This window comes from Juglans regia, chromosome 7, assembly GCF_001411555.2.
Source record: "Juglans regia cultivar Chandler chromosome 7, Walnut 2.0, whole genome shotgun sequence".
In the NCBI taxonomy this organism is placed as follows: Eukaryota; Viridiplantae; Streptophyta; class Magnoliopsida; order Fagales; family Juglandaceae; genus Juglans; species Juglans regia.
Window position 1 is genome coordinate 48,670,325 of NC_049907.1, and position 17,244 is coordinate 48,687,568.

Below are 17,244 nucleotides of genomic sequence, written 5' to 3' on the forward strand. Positions count from 1 at the left end.
TTTATGTCTACATAAACAATTTTAATTACATGACATTTTATAATAAGATGGGAGCACCAAATCATCTTTATTCTAAGAGTATTTAATATTTGTTGCTATAGAAAAATTTTCTATATTGGCCAATCGATTAGCTCTCGCGAGTAGCAAGCGCAAACAAATTATGGAAAAACAGGATACCATACGATCGAGCTGCAGTTTTTTACACTGCGTTCTGTATATACATAGTCAAGATAAAAGGAATGCGAGATTATAATACTGGATTTTCTATACATTGTGCTACCATTGCATATGCATCTCAGCTTGAAGCGACGAATTCAGCCTGAGTGACTTCTTTGCAAGGTTGCGGATATCTTCTCTACTGGACGACTCCGATATTCCAAAAAGCACTTTCACCCCTCCACCGGATATAAAGTCCTTGGCGTTGTCCTCTGCAAACACCAGTTGATTACAGTGTTAACCATGAAGGAATTAAAGATGTCCACAGAACCACATTGGTACTTCAAGAGACAATTCAAAATTATTTTGCAGGTAAGGTCAATTCTTAATAATTCTTACAATTCTATGAAGGGTAATTATCATAGTATTGATCTCAGCTAAACAGGGTCCTCGGAGAGGTGGCTGCGATGTAATACCATCATTCAACACATTATAAATAGATGAGATGAGGTGAGTCATCTCACCTCTATATCCAAACGGGCCTTTAGAGGAAACCAGCATGTCAAGGGTTTTGACCCAGCAAGTGTACAGGGATTTGAAGAGAGTCGTATATTCTCACTTATACAGATTATAATTAACTTTCAGAATAGATAAAAGTTTCTGGTTTTGTTATCGATGTGCCAGACTCATTGTAAAAGTAGCTGTCCTGTCTCTTTGTATCTTTTCTAAATGAGGAAGCACAGTCAGCAACTTACCATTTTGGGCTAAATGGCAAAGAGCAAGCTCGATATGGCGTCGGGTTGAAGCTGAAGCTGTATTGGAGTTGGCAATTAACCATGCAAGTGCGCCATCATCCATTAGAAGCGAACGGCCTGTTCTATGTCCTGCTAAAGAAAACTTATTCACGTTCATTTTAAGAAGAGACTACCACTGCTTAATTTGGTATGCTATTAAAGAATTTTTTTTATCAGGTATGCTATTAAAGAATAACACCCGCAAACCTTGAATAATTCCTCGTGATTCACATTTTGCAAAGTTAGCAAGTCCTCTAGCAACCTGTGCAATGACATCACTGCTCCCAGATCTAACCATTCCCAGAAGTGCCTTGACGCCTCCATCTTCTTTCAGCAACAAGAGTAGCTTTTCTGTAAGAAAAGAACTACTGCATCAAAACACTAGTAGATCTTCCATCCCTTGTATGATCTCTGGTGCTCGCTAAACCCTCAGCAAGAAGTGATTTAATTGATTTGACGGAAGATATGTCAGGAAAATTAGTGGATCGACAAGATATTGATGCTTACCAGTATTGAAACTGAAGACGGCATAAGATAAATTTAGTAAAAACTTTTTCATTATACACCATCCATACAGAAAATTACCACTCTATAAATTCGTGGCTGAGTGATGTGAAATCACCATCAGCTTACCATTTCCACATAAATTGGCAAGTGCACCAGCAACCATTCGTAAAGTTTGTGGATCATCTGTTTTAGATGCTGTCTTTGCAAGTAGCTGAGCACCTCCTTTGTCAATTACCAAGCCTTGATTCTGTTCTGAGAAGATTCGAAGAAAGAAAAAAAAAAGAGATGAAAGTTTTTCTACAAATGATATGCTGTGTTCTCAATGCTAAAACATTAGATTATTTTGTGTTATTAACAAGCAACCTATCTTATCAAGATTTTCATAAGCAAATTTTATCATCTATTCCAATATTTAATTTAAACATGGAGTATGAAGCCACTTCATCCTCTCCCAACTCACAAATCAACTTACAATATGATGTCTTTTAGAGGAAGTTAAAAAGCTTAAAAACTATGACTCTTCATGGGTAGAGTTACTCTCCTTGTGTTTCTCAAACAAACACAAGGAGAGTAATGGGACAAAAGACCAATGTGCTCAACCAAAATTTGGAGATCAAGGTGTTAACATTAGTGGTCTCTTGTTGCATGGCAACTCAAGGTATGCTAACTGAGGGGATGCTTGGGGAATGAGATGATATGAGAATTTTGTGAATAGTAGTTAGATAGTTTGAGTTAAATATTTATTGGGTATTGGAAAAAGAGAGAAAAAGTTGAATAAAAAATATTATAAAGTTAAAATATTGTTAGCATATAATGTTTTAATATTATTTTTGTTTTGGGATTTGAAAAAGTTGAATTATTTTTTGTTTTTTATTTGAAAGTTGAAAGTTGTAATGATTAGTTTGAAAGTGTTTGTGTTTGAATGATATTTGGAAAGGAAATGAGATGGGATGAGATGAGATGGAAAACTAATATCATTCCATCTCATCCCATATTTGTCTTTCAAGGAAATGAAATGGGATGAGATGAGATGAGATAAAAAACTTTTTCATTTAAGAACCTTAACTATTCATGTACATCTGCACAATGATAAAACCGGAGAAAGCTGCTCACCATTCATTGCCAAATTGGCTATGGCCCCAGAAGCCACTCTAAGAATAGTTGTATTTTCTGATGAGCGCAACAGCATAAGCAAAGCATCTAAACCTCCTTCGTCTACAATCCTCTTCTGATTAATGTCTGAACAGAACACATACAGATACATTAGTTATTATGCACGACAGAAATCCTCATATTATTGACTCTCAACTGAGAGAAAAGAAACATACGAATGACCAATGCATATTCAGCCTTCAATTTAAACGCAGAAACATACTAGGAGACGGAAGGAATAAAGTGCTTTGCTATTGGAAGAGAGGCCCCCTAAAAGATGAAAAATGACCAAGTCTAACAAGTAACAACAAAATACAAAGAGATTATAGCCTCGTTTGTTTTCACAACTCATCTCAAATCATCTCATCTCATCTAATCATTACAACTTTCCCAAATTCTCATACAAAATAAAATAAAAAATTCAACTTTTTCAAATTCCAAAACAAAAATAATATTAAAAAATATATTCTAACAATATTTTATTCAACTTTCAACTTTTATCTCAACTCATCTCATCTCATCTCTAAAAACAAATGAGGCAAGTTGCAGTTGAAAAAGAAACAAACTTGCAAATGTGTACAAAATGGCTTCAACTTTCTTTATGCCAAAGGAGATATGCAAAAGTTTATTCTATTGAGTTCTTTATGTGCAAAAATTTATTTATCTATGTACATTGGTATTTGGAATCTTATTAAAGAAGTTTTCCAAATTTTTTTAAGATTTCATGTCAAATTGAGATAGCATTGAAATCCTACAAATTGTCAGAATCTAATCCATCGATATGAGTGTTCTTGTGGATGCTCATATTTTCAAAACTTCATTCCAAATTCAAACTGGAGGCAACTAAAATCTGGCACCTAAGTTGAGGCAGCATAACCTAGTTTAATTCCTGACTAGTATCTTTTTTTTTTTTGATAAGTAAAATAAGTATATATTCATCCAAACAAGTGTCAATTACAAAGAAAAGTTCTACTGCTCCCATCCTAACTAGGTGGGAACATTAGAAACTAGAAACTCATGAAATTCCATGCCATTAAAGTCCACAGCATGAGCCCAAGTACAAAGGGTCCTAAAAAATAACATTTTTAGCTCCGTTATTGATCTCTCTTTGTCTTCAAAAATCCTCTCATTGCGCTCCTGCCATAAGCACCGCATAATACAGTTTGGAATCATCTTCCAAACCGCTTTAATCTGTCTCACTCCTCGAATTGAGGTCCAACAGGCCAAAGCATCCATCACAGTTTCTGGCATAACCCATGCTAGATCTATTCTGTTAAACACCGCATCCCAAATAGTCCTGGCTACCTCGCAATGTAAAAGTAAATGATCCACCGATTCACCCCCTCTTTTACACATACAACACCAGTCTGCTATAATTATGCTTCTTTTTCTCAGATTATCCGTAGTAAGAATCTTCCCCAGAGCAGCTGTCCACACAAAGAAAGAAGCTTTGAGAGGAGCCTTATTGTACCAGAGCTTTCTCCATGGAAATTGTCTGTCAGGAACTTGTGTGAGTACCTTGTAAAAGGAGCTAACAGTGAAGACCCCTTTCCTTGTTGGACACCACCACAAATCATCTGTATGCTGGGTATTTGGGCTACAAGAGTATAAAAGACTATAAAAATCTATAAAACTCCCCATCTCCCAGTCATGTGCTGCCCTAAAGAAATTGATATTCCAATGGATGTTTCTACCTAGAACTTCCATTACCTCCGCCACCATGGCATCTTTAGCATTTGCGATCACGAAAAGTGTAGGAAACCTGTCTTGTAGAGTACTATTGTTACACCAAACATCCTTCCAAAATCTGATCTTTGAACCTGTACCCAATTGCAATCTTGTATGTTGATGGAAAACCACCCATCCTCTTCTAATGTGTTTCCATAGTCCCTTTCCAGCGGCCCCTTGAACATCTCTAGTACACCAACCCCCCTCGAGACCACCGTATTTGTTCTCAATCACAATCTTCCATAAGGCATCCGGTTCCTTGATATACCGCCACAACCATTTGCCAAGTAGTGCCCGATTGAACATCCTCAAATTTCTAATACCCAAACCACCATTGGAGATAGGACGACATACAAATTTCCACTTGACTAAATGGAATTTGAACTCTTCACCTAGGCCCCCCCACAGAAAGTCTCTTTGTATCTTCTCAAGACGTCCCGCTACACTAGCTGGTATAGGGAATAAGGATAAGAAATAAGTGGGTAGATTAGAAAGCGTACTTTTAATAAGCGTGATCCTGCCCCCTTTTGACAAATACATTCTCTTCCAACCTGACTAGTATCTGTGAGGTTAATATAGAATTCCCGAATTCAATGTTGGCATATGAATAATTCCATCTTTAATTAAAATTCTATAGAAGGTTGCTAACCATTATGCACAGTCCAAAGCGACATGTAAGGGTCATGGTAAGCTGAAAACCCCTAATGCCCGGACTGGAACCCAACAGAAGAATAAATCCTAGATTGAAACAAGTTAACCAGTTCCTAACCTTGAATGAATATTTGAGATACAAATTAAATGTGAACATATATATTAATGACTGTAAGGCAAATTCTTGACTCGATTCTAATTGCAAACGAATGCTTGGATAGCAGAATAAGAATGGGTAAATCTGGAGTTTTAGTTAAATTGGACATGGAAAAGGCTTTTGATCATGTCAATTGGGAATTTCTTCTTTACATTCTTGGGAGATTTGGTTTTGGCGAGAAGAGGTGTTCATGGATTAAACATTGTATTTCAACAGCCAGATTTTCGATATTAGTGAAGGGCAATCCGGTTGGCTTTTTTAACAGCTCTCGGTGTTTGAGGCAATGATACCCCTTATCTCCTTTTCTTTTTGTAATAGTGATGGATGCATTGAGTCGTATGCTTGAAGCGGCTGTTGAAGGAAGATTTCCGTCGGGTTTTGTGGTGGGTGATGTGACTCAAGATAGTATTTCAGTATCACATTTGCCTTTTTCAAACGATACTTTGATTCTATGTGATAACAATCGGGATCACTTTTGTGTATTGAGAGCCTTACTGTTATGTTTCGAAGCTGTTTTTGGATTAAGAATTAATCTTTCCAAGTCTGAAATTGTTCCAGTGGATACGGTCAGAAATATTCTGGATCTGGCCAATATTTTGGGTTGTAAGGTAGCTTTGTTACCTATGAGATACCTTGGACTACCTTTGGGTGCTCCTCACAAATCAGTTTCTATTTGGGATGGAGTGATTGAGAAGATTAGGAGGAGGTTAGCTGGCTGGAAAAAATTATATTTGTCTAAAGGTGAAAGAGTTACCCTGATTAAGAGCACATTGACTAATCTCCCCACTTATTTCCTCTCTCTCTTTCCTTTACCAGTTGGGGTTGCTAAAAGAATTGAGAGGATTTATAGGAATTTCCTGTGGAATGGTAATGGGGAGGAAAGAAAGGTTCATTTGGTGAGTTGGAATAAAGTTTGTCTTCCAGTTTCCTGTGGAGGGTTGGGAATGTGAGCTTTAAGACTTTCCAATAAAGCTCTCCTTGGGAAATGGCTTTGGAGGTATCATAATGAGAGTGTAATGCATTTTTGAGAAATATTGTGGATGTTAAACATGGGGGGAGTTGGTGTACGGATGAAGTAAGAGGGATGCTTGGGGTGGGTTTGTGGAAGTCTATTCGGCTGGGATGGGGGGGACTTTGCCAAGAATACTAAATTCAAGGTGGGGGGGGATGGGGCAAAGATCTATTTTTGGCATGACACTTGGTGTGGGGATTCACCTCTTAAGGTTGTTTTCCCTAATTTCTTCAGGATTGCTAGAGATAAAAGGGGCTGCAGTGGCTGAGTCCTATCACTTTTCTAACAATATGATTTGCTGGATTGTGGAATTTACTAGAGATGTGCAGGATTGGGAAGTATGTGAAGTTTCAGAATTATCAGGAAGATTACATGAGATGAAGCTTGATCAGAACAGGGAGGACAGTTTGCTGTGTGTGCAAACAGTTAATTCCAGATTTTCTGTGAGTTCTTTTTACAAGGCATTAACCAGTCATGGGGTGAAAGATTATCCGTGGAAATGTATTTGGAGAGCCAAGGTGCCTAGTAAGGTTGCTTTCTTCTGCTGGCTGGTGTCTCTTGGGAAAATGCTACCATTGACAACTTGAGGAAGAGAGGTTTTCAGGTGGCTGAATGGTGTTTTATGTGTAAGAAGGATGGTGAATCTATTGATCATCTTTTCCTTTGTTGCGAGGTGGCGACATCATTGTGGAATGAGATTTTTGCGAAGGTTGGCATTTTCTGGGTGATGCCTATGCATGTGGTGGATTTCTTTGTATGCTGGCCAGGTATTGAGGGTAGAAGTAACAACACTGCTGTGATGAAGATGATCCCCTGTGCTTACTTTGGTATTTATGGTTAGAAAGGAACGGGAGATGCTTTGATTATCGTGAACGTTCTATAGGGGAACTTAGGGAGTTTTTCCTTAGTACTTTAAGCTTTTGGGTGAAGAATCTTGTAAGGAATGGGAATGATTGTAATGTTTTGCTTGTTGTATTCTGCTTTAGCTTGTAAGTAGGTGTTCTCATTTGTATACATCCTGTGTACTTGTGCCTATTTACTTGGAAAAAAATTTATCTTCTTAACTATAAAAAAAAAAAAAATGACTGTAAGGCTTTCCTTGTTGTGTTCCTTATTGCACAACTTAGAGATATTAACCCTTGTGTGTGAGGAAAGAATATTCTCGGTACGCATTTCAAAGCTGTTAGTACATAGAAACTAATCTCTTAAAAATTTCCTCTATATTATCATTTTTTATCAAGTGAAAGAAATATTCAATATCTATACAATGGAAAGCTAAAATTTAAGGAAAATGCCACTACAGAAGAAATATTTCATACCCAAATGAAGCAGGGATGATAAGAGAAAAACTTGCACAAGGACTCAATAAATCTAATATCGGATTCTTTGAAAGACAAATATGTCAACATAATTTCATCCACAGAGAAATTATAGGAAATTGAACTGCACCTTCAGCAGCCAGATTGGCAACCACCTTCACACCATGAATTTGTACGTCTGAGTCTTCAGATGCTAATAATTGTAAAATCTTTTGAAGCCCAACTGAATTTATGAAGTCAAACACTTGTAAAGCATAATATCATAGAAGTCAAAACGAAGAAAAAATAAAGAACTTGTCAAAGTTTATCTGGCCCTACTACTGATAAAATCTTACCTTCTTCACATATCTTTGCAATTGTGGCCCTCTGACCAGAGAGAGTCCCTCTTAATTGATTTGACCTGTATGAACCTGTTCGGTTCCCAAATTCTGAAGATTGTTTATTTATATCTTCCTTTGCATAAGATGTCTTGTCCTATAAATATTTTTCAGAAGTGAGAACCTAAAATACTAATAAAAGATTTTGATATATAGAAAGCATGAAACAACTGACCTCAAAATCATTATCATTTTCAGGTACAGCCCTCTTTAGTTTAACCATCTCATTTTCAATAGCCTTCCTCTGCTTCTCTTCCTCTGAAAGTCTTTGACTCACAGAATCAAGTTTTTCATTTAGAGTTGCCTTTTCACAAAACAAAACAAAAATATTATTAATGCTTAAGTCTCAAGTAAATACAAACAATAAATGTTCCGTTACCAAAGTCAAGATAAGCATACTAAGTGAATCTACACTTTGGAAAGAGAGAACTTAAAACCAAACCCATCTGGCTTGGCATGTCAGTGATACCTTCTCTTCCAATAGGTCTTTATTCTCTGATTTCAATAACTGTAGCTCATGTAAAGTATTTTCTTGTAGCTGATACATTTCTTGAAACTTCAACTCGAGTTCATCAATCTCTTTCTGCCCCTGGATTTTGAAACAAATAAGAATAATAAGAAGGATGAAGAATGGATTATCAGCACTAGGAAGAGCTGAAGAGTTACTCGCATTGTGAAAGAGTTTTCCACTCCAAGATAACTGTAGTAACACTGAGATTCAAGAGGAACACTGCCATGGGTTTGTGATGTTTGGAACTTGTAAGAGGTGCCCAATAGGGTTATCTCAAAGTAAAATCAATACATGACCGAGGTGCCAACGTCTTCAGCATGGACATATTGATCTTTACAGAAATAGAGAAGAATTGCTAATTTAAGAGCATGCTAATTACTTAGCATTTTTTTATCAGTAATCAAGAAATTTTATTCATAACAAAAGAAGGCATAGCCCAAGTATACAAGATGTATACATGAGAAGTACCTAACTAGAGTTTAAATTAATGAAAAGAACTAAAGAAATAACATCGATGAATAAGGAGTAAAAACTAACATCTGTCAATAAGAAGTCAAAAGAAGTAACAATTACAGAGCTGAAATTTGCATGTTGCTCCAAAACCTTTAACAAAGAAAACTGTTAATTCACTATCATGAGTAGACATATTTAGCCAACCATGCTCTGTTATGTGCACGCACATGTATCCAAGTTCTTTATTGATCAAATCTCCTGTCATATCCCCTCACCTTAAATTAAGGATGGCACAGTTTAACAAAAGTAATTTATCCAAGTTCTTAATTGCTCAAATCTCCTGCCAAACCTTAAGTTTGATCTTTATGGTGACAGACTTTACTGAGTGATTATGAGAAAATGAGACATGCAGATGGAAGATGTAAAAAAAGGACCACAACTGAAGTTCTAAGAAACCCTGTGCACTTTTTAATAAGGGTAATTCGGACATTCAATGCAGGGTGATAAGTTCCTGAGAGTTTTAATGTATGGGGAAATTGCCGTGACCAAAGGAAATCCTTAAAGAGATAAAACTTTTTAAAATCATCAATACCCTCCTTTCAGTTTTTTTAAGAAAGACATTTAAATGCATGAAAAAAATCTGTGTTGCCAACAACGCATTTAAATGGTGTGTATCATTATCAATATGACCCAAAAAAACCTTTCCTTGAGGGGTAGGGGAAAGGATTTTCTTTTTATAAAAAAATCACGACTTGTTATAACAAAAACAATATGGGAGAAAAGTTGAACCTAAAACTAAGGATATAGAACTCAATACGAACTAATTTGTAATAGAGATAAAATAACCTGTATTGTCTTTTGATGATCACTTAGGAGCCTCTTTGCCAAGTCTAATTGTTCCTCTGCAACTTCAAAATGGGCATGCTCATCCTGTAACTGCTTAACTAGCTCTGCTATTTTCTTTTCATAAATCTGAGTGGTGTCCGCAAGGGCCTTCTGATGCCTAGAATTTTCCATGTGATGATTCTGCTAGCGGCAAAAAGAAGCATAAGAATTTGTGATCCTGTTGCTAAAAATTGGTGGTAAGATTTCAATGTTTTACCATACAATGCAGTGTGGCATGAACAGAAGTGTCAAAGAAAATCAGAAAACAATAACTTTAGTCCATTGCAAGTAGAACAAGCAACACATGCATAAGCCACATTTGAAGCATTCCAAAAATTAAAAATCCCACCAACGACAAACCAGAAATAGTTAAGCCTAAAAGCAAAGTTAGGGCAAAAACATAAGAACCATCCTTTTTCATGGTCAATCTAAACATTACAAACCTGAATTGACTTTTGACTCTCACTCAGGAGCTTCTTCATCAAGTCTAATTGTTCCTCCACACTTTCAGACTGTGCACGTTCATCTTCTATCTGTTTAATCAACTCTGATATCTTCTTCTCATACATCTGAGTGGTATCAGCCAGTACTTTCTGATACGTAGCCTTTTCAAGTTGTTGTTGCTACTAACAATCAAACAGCAGTGTAAATGCTCGTGCCCATATGATAAGATTTTTGTGTAGATAACATTAATAAATGATACGAAAAGAAGCTTATGGTGAACAAAACAGCAAATTATGCTATATATTAGCATCTTAAAAGTAATGATAAGAGAAACCATACATACGATTGTCTCATAAGAGGAGCACTTGAATATACAACCAAGTTCATTTTCAGTCGATCAATAGAAAAATTAAATTGCATGGCATCAATTAATTGAAAATAAAACCTAGTACATCGATTGTCAGGGGAAGAGAGAACCCAATAGGCAAACAAACACTAACTCAAAAAAAAAAGGAAAATACCTTGCTATTTCTTAAATTCATTTCTAGGTGTGCAACTTTTTCTTGCATCAAATTGTTAAGATCTTTCTGATAGTTCAATTCATTTATGTTGCGTTTCATCTCCGATTCCAAATGAATATTTTCCTTTTCCAAAAACTGCAAAGCATGTACAAGATATTAGTAAGAAAATAATAATTATGAGATTTTACTGCAAAAGCATTTCAGTGCAGCACTTATAACTATATATACGACAGACAAGTTAGATGATTAAAATGTGAGAAAAAGTAAGCATATTGCTAGACATCAAAGACCGGTATTTGACTAACCAATAGTGCAAAAGATTCCAGCCAAAAAGATTGCAACTATATATGAGCAGGAAAGACAACCTACCTCAGACTTTGTGACTATAATTTTATTTGCTTCAGCAAAATTTTCCCGACACTCTCTGAGCTGTTTTTCCAATTCGTACTTGTCATCGTCTCTCAACTTTTGTTGCCTTTCGATTTCAGCAGTTAGATTGTCTACTTGGTTCTCAAGCTTCCGGCATAAACTTTCATAATCAAATTCTTCTTTGACCTTTACAGTGTTTACTATTCTCATTGCCTACAAAAGAAATAAGTTATTAGCTTGCATGATATGCAACTACTGTTGAGTGAGCTTGATAATCCACATTTAGAGTAAAACCATCAAAAAATGAAACCAAACCGAGCCCTAGAAATGACATATCAAGTCAAAATGAGGGTTTGAACAAGAAAACCATCATTTCCCTCATCTTCCAATTGCCATGATGTATGAGCAGGGGTCCATGGCCCCCCTGGTCCTCCACTGGCCATGGCCCCCTGGGGGCCAAATTAGGTGCACCCCCATAGTTGTCAGACAACCAGGAGGTGCCCCCAGGTTTTACATCTGTGTATGAGAACCTGGTTTCAACAGGAAGAGAAACTAATAGCAACAATGATTAATCTGAAATGGGAAAGTTAAGCATTGCACTGGAGTTTAGTGCTAACAAACCCATGCTAATCCTTTAGGCCGATGTTTACTGTGCATGAAGTTTGTAGGTTCCAAGAATTAGCAAATTGAAGCATACTCTAGGGAAAAAAGTAAACTTTGATTGCTTTTGTTTTCATATGTTGCAACAGCTCTAGGAGGATTTTTCAACTGCCTTCCGAGCATCACCGTCACAGATACTACAGCAATGACTAAATTCTTCCCTAATTTAAGCACAAATTACTTGCTCTTCAATGGAAGCTAGGCCATCAAGGACACAGCAGAATGCATACTTCACTAAAATCAGATGCCAATATCAATATAGTCTTTCCAATTATTAGTTTCTACAAGCCACATAAAGCTTACAAGGAAAATAAATGCTGCATTTGATTAGGCAAAAAAATAAAATCAACACAAACTTTAGTCTTTATTTTATTTTTTTATCCATTATAATGCTGATCAAGTCCAAGAAAAGATGCACAGGAGAAATATTATTGGAGCATTGACTTTTTTGTAATCAGATCAATACATCATGTATCGGAAAATTTTGGATTCACTGCAATAATAGAGAGTGGGAGAGAGATAGAGGTCAGTAGAGATCAATCACATGAAACAGCTATATAGATTTACAGGATTTATCCAACACACCCGCTGTCCAAACATTATTGTGCTAGCTGTCTCTGCATGGTGTCGTGCAGATGGCCCAATTGTTATTATAAGTGAAGTCCTTGCTGTGCCTATTTCAAGAAAGGGCTTAGGGTAACTATAAATTCTCGGTGTCATCAGATACTAAATATTAAGAGCAGCACCAAACAAATATATAAAAAGAGGCTACCTCCAAATGAGTCACGAAGCAATCTTGTCAGTTTTGAATCCCTAGTAGGTATATGTGGGCTGTTTTCAGCCAATGCATTTATACATTTTCCAAGAGAACTAAGAGAAAGATTAATAAACTTAGCCTCTTCAAGCAGTACGCCTTCACTTCCTGCAACATGAGAAAATAATATGTAAATTCTTGGAGGATAACAAGTATCATGAAAAGGTTGCAATTTTCACGTTTACTACCTACAAAAACCATGTCATTTAAAAAAGTATAATTACAGAAGACTAGTATCACACACATAACATTCACCCATATCCCAGTAACAACATCAATAATAAAACAATACATAAATTATAGGAACCAACAAGGCAAAATAGGTGGAAACATCTCAGAAATATGTTAAGGTTGAGAGCTGTTCCTAAAAACAGGTTGAAATGAAATTCAGAGGTAATATGAAACCAAAATGGTAACATTTAAATGAAATCAAAGACCAACCAGATTTGTCAATCCTTTCAGATCCAGCGAGATCCACAATCAGCAACTTGCTTTTCCGGACAATAGGTATGTCTTTGCCATCAAATAAATCACTTATACTCCCCTTCTCTTGAGAATTTATCCCAAAATTTACTTTTTCATTGACAGCTCTTCGAATATGAACCTACAAAAAGAAAGGTTTGAGATGTTCATTATACAATAGTAATTGAGAAAGTCCGAAATCCTGGAAAATACCCACCATTAAAATTGCATGACTACGAGAAGATTCCGTATTCATCTTTGTATTAGCTGCATGACGGTTTCCCTCACCGACTTGCAGTAGCTGTAGAAAATTATCAAGATCTTGAATTTTAACAACCGTGGCACCAGGCAATGACACTTCACCAGTCTTCGGGTCCTCATTAATAGGAATATTAGTCTTTTCTGGTGCAAGCAAATCTTGTATAGATTCCTTATACAGCTGGAGAGACAATAAAAAATAGCCAGTCATTGAAAATCACAACAATAAACATGCACAATTGTTTATGCAGTCTGATAAAAAGGACCAGAGTCCACAAGGAAATGGTGAAAAGTGCCTATGAAAATGGCTACATCTGATGCGCATGAAATCCATCTTCACTATACCACATTGGAAATTCAACAGTAGAGGTGAATGTATCAGGCCCTTATTTTCTCAATTCAACACATTTTTTCTGCACAATAAAAATCTTTCAAGAGGAAAGGGTGTAGACTAGAACCCAGGAAGAAGTCCACAATAGATACAAAACAGTACAAACTAAACAAAGACCAAGAATCTAAGATTGTAAAGATCCAAAATCACTGAGAAAGGGTGTGAAGTGATTCAGTGAAACCCCTCCAAGGCCCTCATCCAATTGAAAATTCATCACATTACATTTCTAAAGTTCTGTTTAATGTGTTCCAGGTTTGTCCATGACCTTCGAAAATTGAAGCGAGCCAATTGAAGAATATAGAAGTACTTGAAAACATAGGTGCCTAGTACAGAATATGAAAGCACCTTCTTGAAAGCATCATCTCAAAAATCCTGTACAATACACAGACACAAATCTCAGCGCAGCACTTCATACCTGAAAATAGGATACCTCGATAGTATCAGAAGAAGTGGATATATTGCCAATAATGTCTTCAAGGGCTCTAAGCATAATACCTCGCCCAGCTGCATCACCCTTGCCCAGTTTTCCGAGTGTGTAAGTTTTACCGGTACCTGTTTGACCGTAAGCCATAATTGTCCCATTATATCCATTCAAGACACTCTGCAAAAGTATATCAAAATTGACTTCAAATATTAACCTACCATTCCATTCAAGCTATTTCAAAACTTATTACTTGTGTTACAATGAAAAAGGGAAGAGAAAGTTGGGTTAAATTGACCAATTAAAATTACTACTCCATCCCCAACTGTGTCTTATGTTGGAGATTCACAAAGTCTAGTCTCGCTCAATTGATGCATATAATTACAAATGGTCTCCAAATCCCCCTTTCTAAATTAAACTGCTTTCTTTTAGGGAATTTAAGTTTATATAAAGTAAGGGCGACCAACTTTAGGATTTTAATGCTCTGACTTTTTACAAATTGACACCAACTCTTAGATGGACAAAATTACTGACACTCAATCGGGATGGGGAGGGTATAATTAGACTAAATATACTCATACACATTAAACATCCATGAAGTCACGCACAAAGAACATTTCAAATTTTTCACAAAGTCAACTTCAAATTCTAAATTGCTAGTCTAATTTGCAATTTAATTTTCAGCGCAAGAACTCCCCTGTGAGGCTGCATGATTAGTAAATAGTTCTAAAAACTGCAACTTGAAATATCCTTTTCAATTTTCATTTACCTCAACTACTGGTTTTGCAACCACTTCATAAACACGCTTTTGAGAGGCAGTTTCTGTAAAAACTTCATCAAATCTGTAAGACTCAGAACTCCAGTTATTCTTCCTCAACTTTAACCGCTTCAGCTACAACGACACAAGGAACAGTTTCGATGAGTCCAAACGTTCTGGTGGCTAAGTTGGTTAAGAAGATGAAACTTGGGGAGATGGGGGCGATATAGAAATATTCAACATTAGGCGGAACATATATATCACCTCAGGTTGTAACTCAACACAATCAGAAAAATCATCATCTGAAAGTACATCTTCGTCATTTTTTGGTCGAAGTCTGACAGCAACTCTGACCCTTCCAGGATCTGTGGTAAAGATTAAACTCAAGAAGTTCATAAATACAACTATCAACCTATCTTTGAACCAGTAATCACATAAATGTAGCAGGGAAATAGTTTTTGCTTTGTTCAGGGAAGCAAAAGTATGCACAAAGAGGCAACTATCACTGTTTTGGCCTTATAATCAATCTAAGAAACTTGCTTATAAGCTCATTTTGAACATTCAATAGCTTACGAACCATGATGACAAGCTAGTTCTTCTTGATTTCTATGTATATTCCATCGATTGGTTTATAACATATAACCGAGTTACGTTTAATATTAGAAAACAGTTTGCACAGCAATCAAATATTCCGCCCACATGGTTAAAAACGATTTAAATCAGGACGGTTATACTTGCTATTAACTCACGAACAACTTGCTACTGACTCAAAATTTTTCCGTTTTCTCAAGAATAGCCTTATATCTTTGACCATGGTCCAGGGAAAAAACGAAGGAACTCGGCTGTTCTTCACAACAGGCTTCATTTATTTCTATTGAGCCAAATATTCTAAGATGGTCATAGAATTATGTGGGAAGTAATGTTTTGTGTGCTTTAATTCAATATGAGACTGATAAGTTTAATTCAAAACTTTTTTCTGTCGCTTGCACATCGAGTATTTAGATGTATCTCTGATGCTCGAAATTTAGCAAAGGGCAATTGTTCCCACTCGCTTTTCAGCATTATATCCATTCAAATGATACACGTCTCCCAAATCTTCAAGCAGCCGCATAGGTACAGGGAAAAAGAAAAGGCCTGAACGAATATCTGTAAACTCGCATCCCAAAAGGCAAAAAACCAAAAGCCAGCTTAACCCAGTCGTGCAATGTAAACAACACAATATAAATGGTGAAAAAATTAAAGGACTTGAAATTCAAAATTCATATTAAGTACATTCAGAGCGAGGCAGGGGTAGGGGGAGAGGGACTGGGGAGAGAGAGAGAGAGAGAGACCTTCGTCGGCTTGAAAAGAGTGAGCTCGGGAAGTTGGCGTGACAGAGCGTCTGGAAGCGGAGGTGGGCTTGGTCCGACCGGAAAGAGGAACATGATGATGCGGTTGTCTGTCGGACCTATTAGAGGAAGACCTGGAAGCCATTTCCTATGTTATCTAAAAAGAAGAGTGATCACAGCATTCATCCAGTCTAGTTTCAACACAGAGACAAATAAAATAGGAAACCCAGCAAAGATTTCCAAAGAGAGAGTAGTCTAAGAGAGATTGGGCAGCAACTATTGACTGATTTTATAAACAAATCATCCAAAAGAAACAATCAGAGGGAGTTGAGTTGAGGCCGGCACGATGGATTCATGGACGCTGAGAGAGGGAGTGAGAGAGGGACGATTGGAATAATAATTGAATAGAAACCGTGAAACCGGCTCCCTTCCCGCGTAGTTACTTGAGTTTCATAGTTTTTTTCCTTCGCGTCGGTAACGTTTGCGAGTACTAGCGAGTAGTGCTGAGCCGGCAATTATTATTATTATTATTAGAAGTCGGTAACGTTTATATATTTCATTTTGAATGTCCAGTTAAATATTAGTATTAGAAAATGTTACGTACACTTAAATTTGAAATCTTCATGGAATCATTTAAAAAAATTAATTATTATTAAAAAATTAATTCTTTTTATGTAAATTTCGTATTTATTTTTTTTTTTTAAAAAAAATTACATAGCGTTTACATATTTTACAATTGTAAATATAATTTTTCTTACTACGTTTGTTCCCAAGCTCAGCTGAATTCAATTTAATTTTACGCTGAGTCTAACATCCAAACACTTAATTTTTAAATTATTAAATTCATCTTAATTCAAAATCTTCTTATACACCCATAACCTTTTTTGATTTTTTATAAAAAATATTAAACTCATCCTAATATTTAAATACACTTTAAACTCAGTTTAAATAAATCTTACATAATTCATTATATTATTCAATTCATTACTATTTAATATATTCATAAAGAATTTAACTCAACTGAAATTAGCTCAACATCCAAATTATTTATATCTAAGTCGTGGTTACCCTGTTTACTTCATTATGTTTAGAATCGGATCTACTTAAAAGTTAAAAA

General features: G+C 36.1%; 1 protein-coding gene across 3 annotated transcripts; it reads right to left on the reverse strand.

Moving 5' to 3' along the window:
* Window positions 1–60: 60 nt before the first annotated feature.
* On the reverse strand, window positions 61–16,553 carry LOC108992762 (kinesin-like protein KIN-UC). Of its 3 annotated transcripts, none has more exons than XM_018967400.2 (21): window positions 16,131–16,553; window positions 15,064–15,164; window positions 14,812–14,934; window positions 14,037–14,222; window positions 13,190–13,411; window positions 12,952–13,114; window positions 12,469–12,618; window positions 12,282–12,370; window positions 11,037–11,249; window positions 10,668–10,802; window positions 10,146–10,325; window positions 9,664–9,843; window positions 8,323–8,442; window positions 8,029–8,157; window positions 7,812–7,950; window positions 7,607–7,699; window positions 2,571–2,696; window positions 1,584–1,709; window positions 1,158–1,301; window positions 912–1,040; window positions 61–428 (listed from the first exon to the last, which is right to left on the reverse strand). In XM_018967400.2, the coding sequence occupies exons 1-21, from the start codon at window positions 16,270–16,272 to the stop codon at window positions 277–279; spliced, it is 3,042 nt and encodes a 1,013-aa protein (XP_018822945.2). In that variant the 5' UTR covers window positions 16,273–16,553; the 3' UTR covers window positions 61–276. The 3 variants fall into 3 exon arrangements, with proteins under 3 accessions (XP_018822945.2, XP_018822944.2, XP_018822946.2); XM_018967399.2 differs by having other exon boundaries at window positions 912–1,043; XM_018967401.2 differs by lacking the exons at window positions 15,064–15,164; window positions 16,131–16,553 and having other exon boundaries at window positions 912–1,043; window positions 14,037–14,173; window positions 14,812–14,914.
* Between the last annotated feature and the right edge of the window lie 691 nt (window positions 16,554–17,244).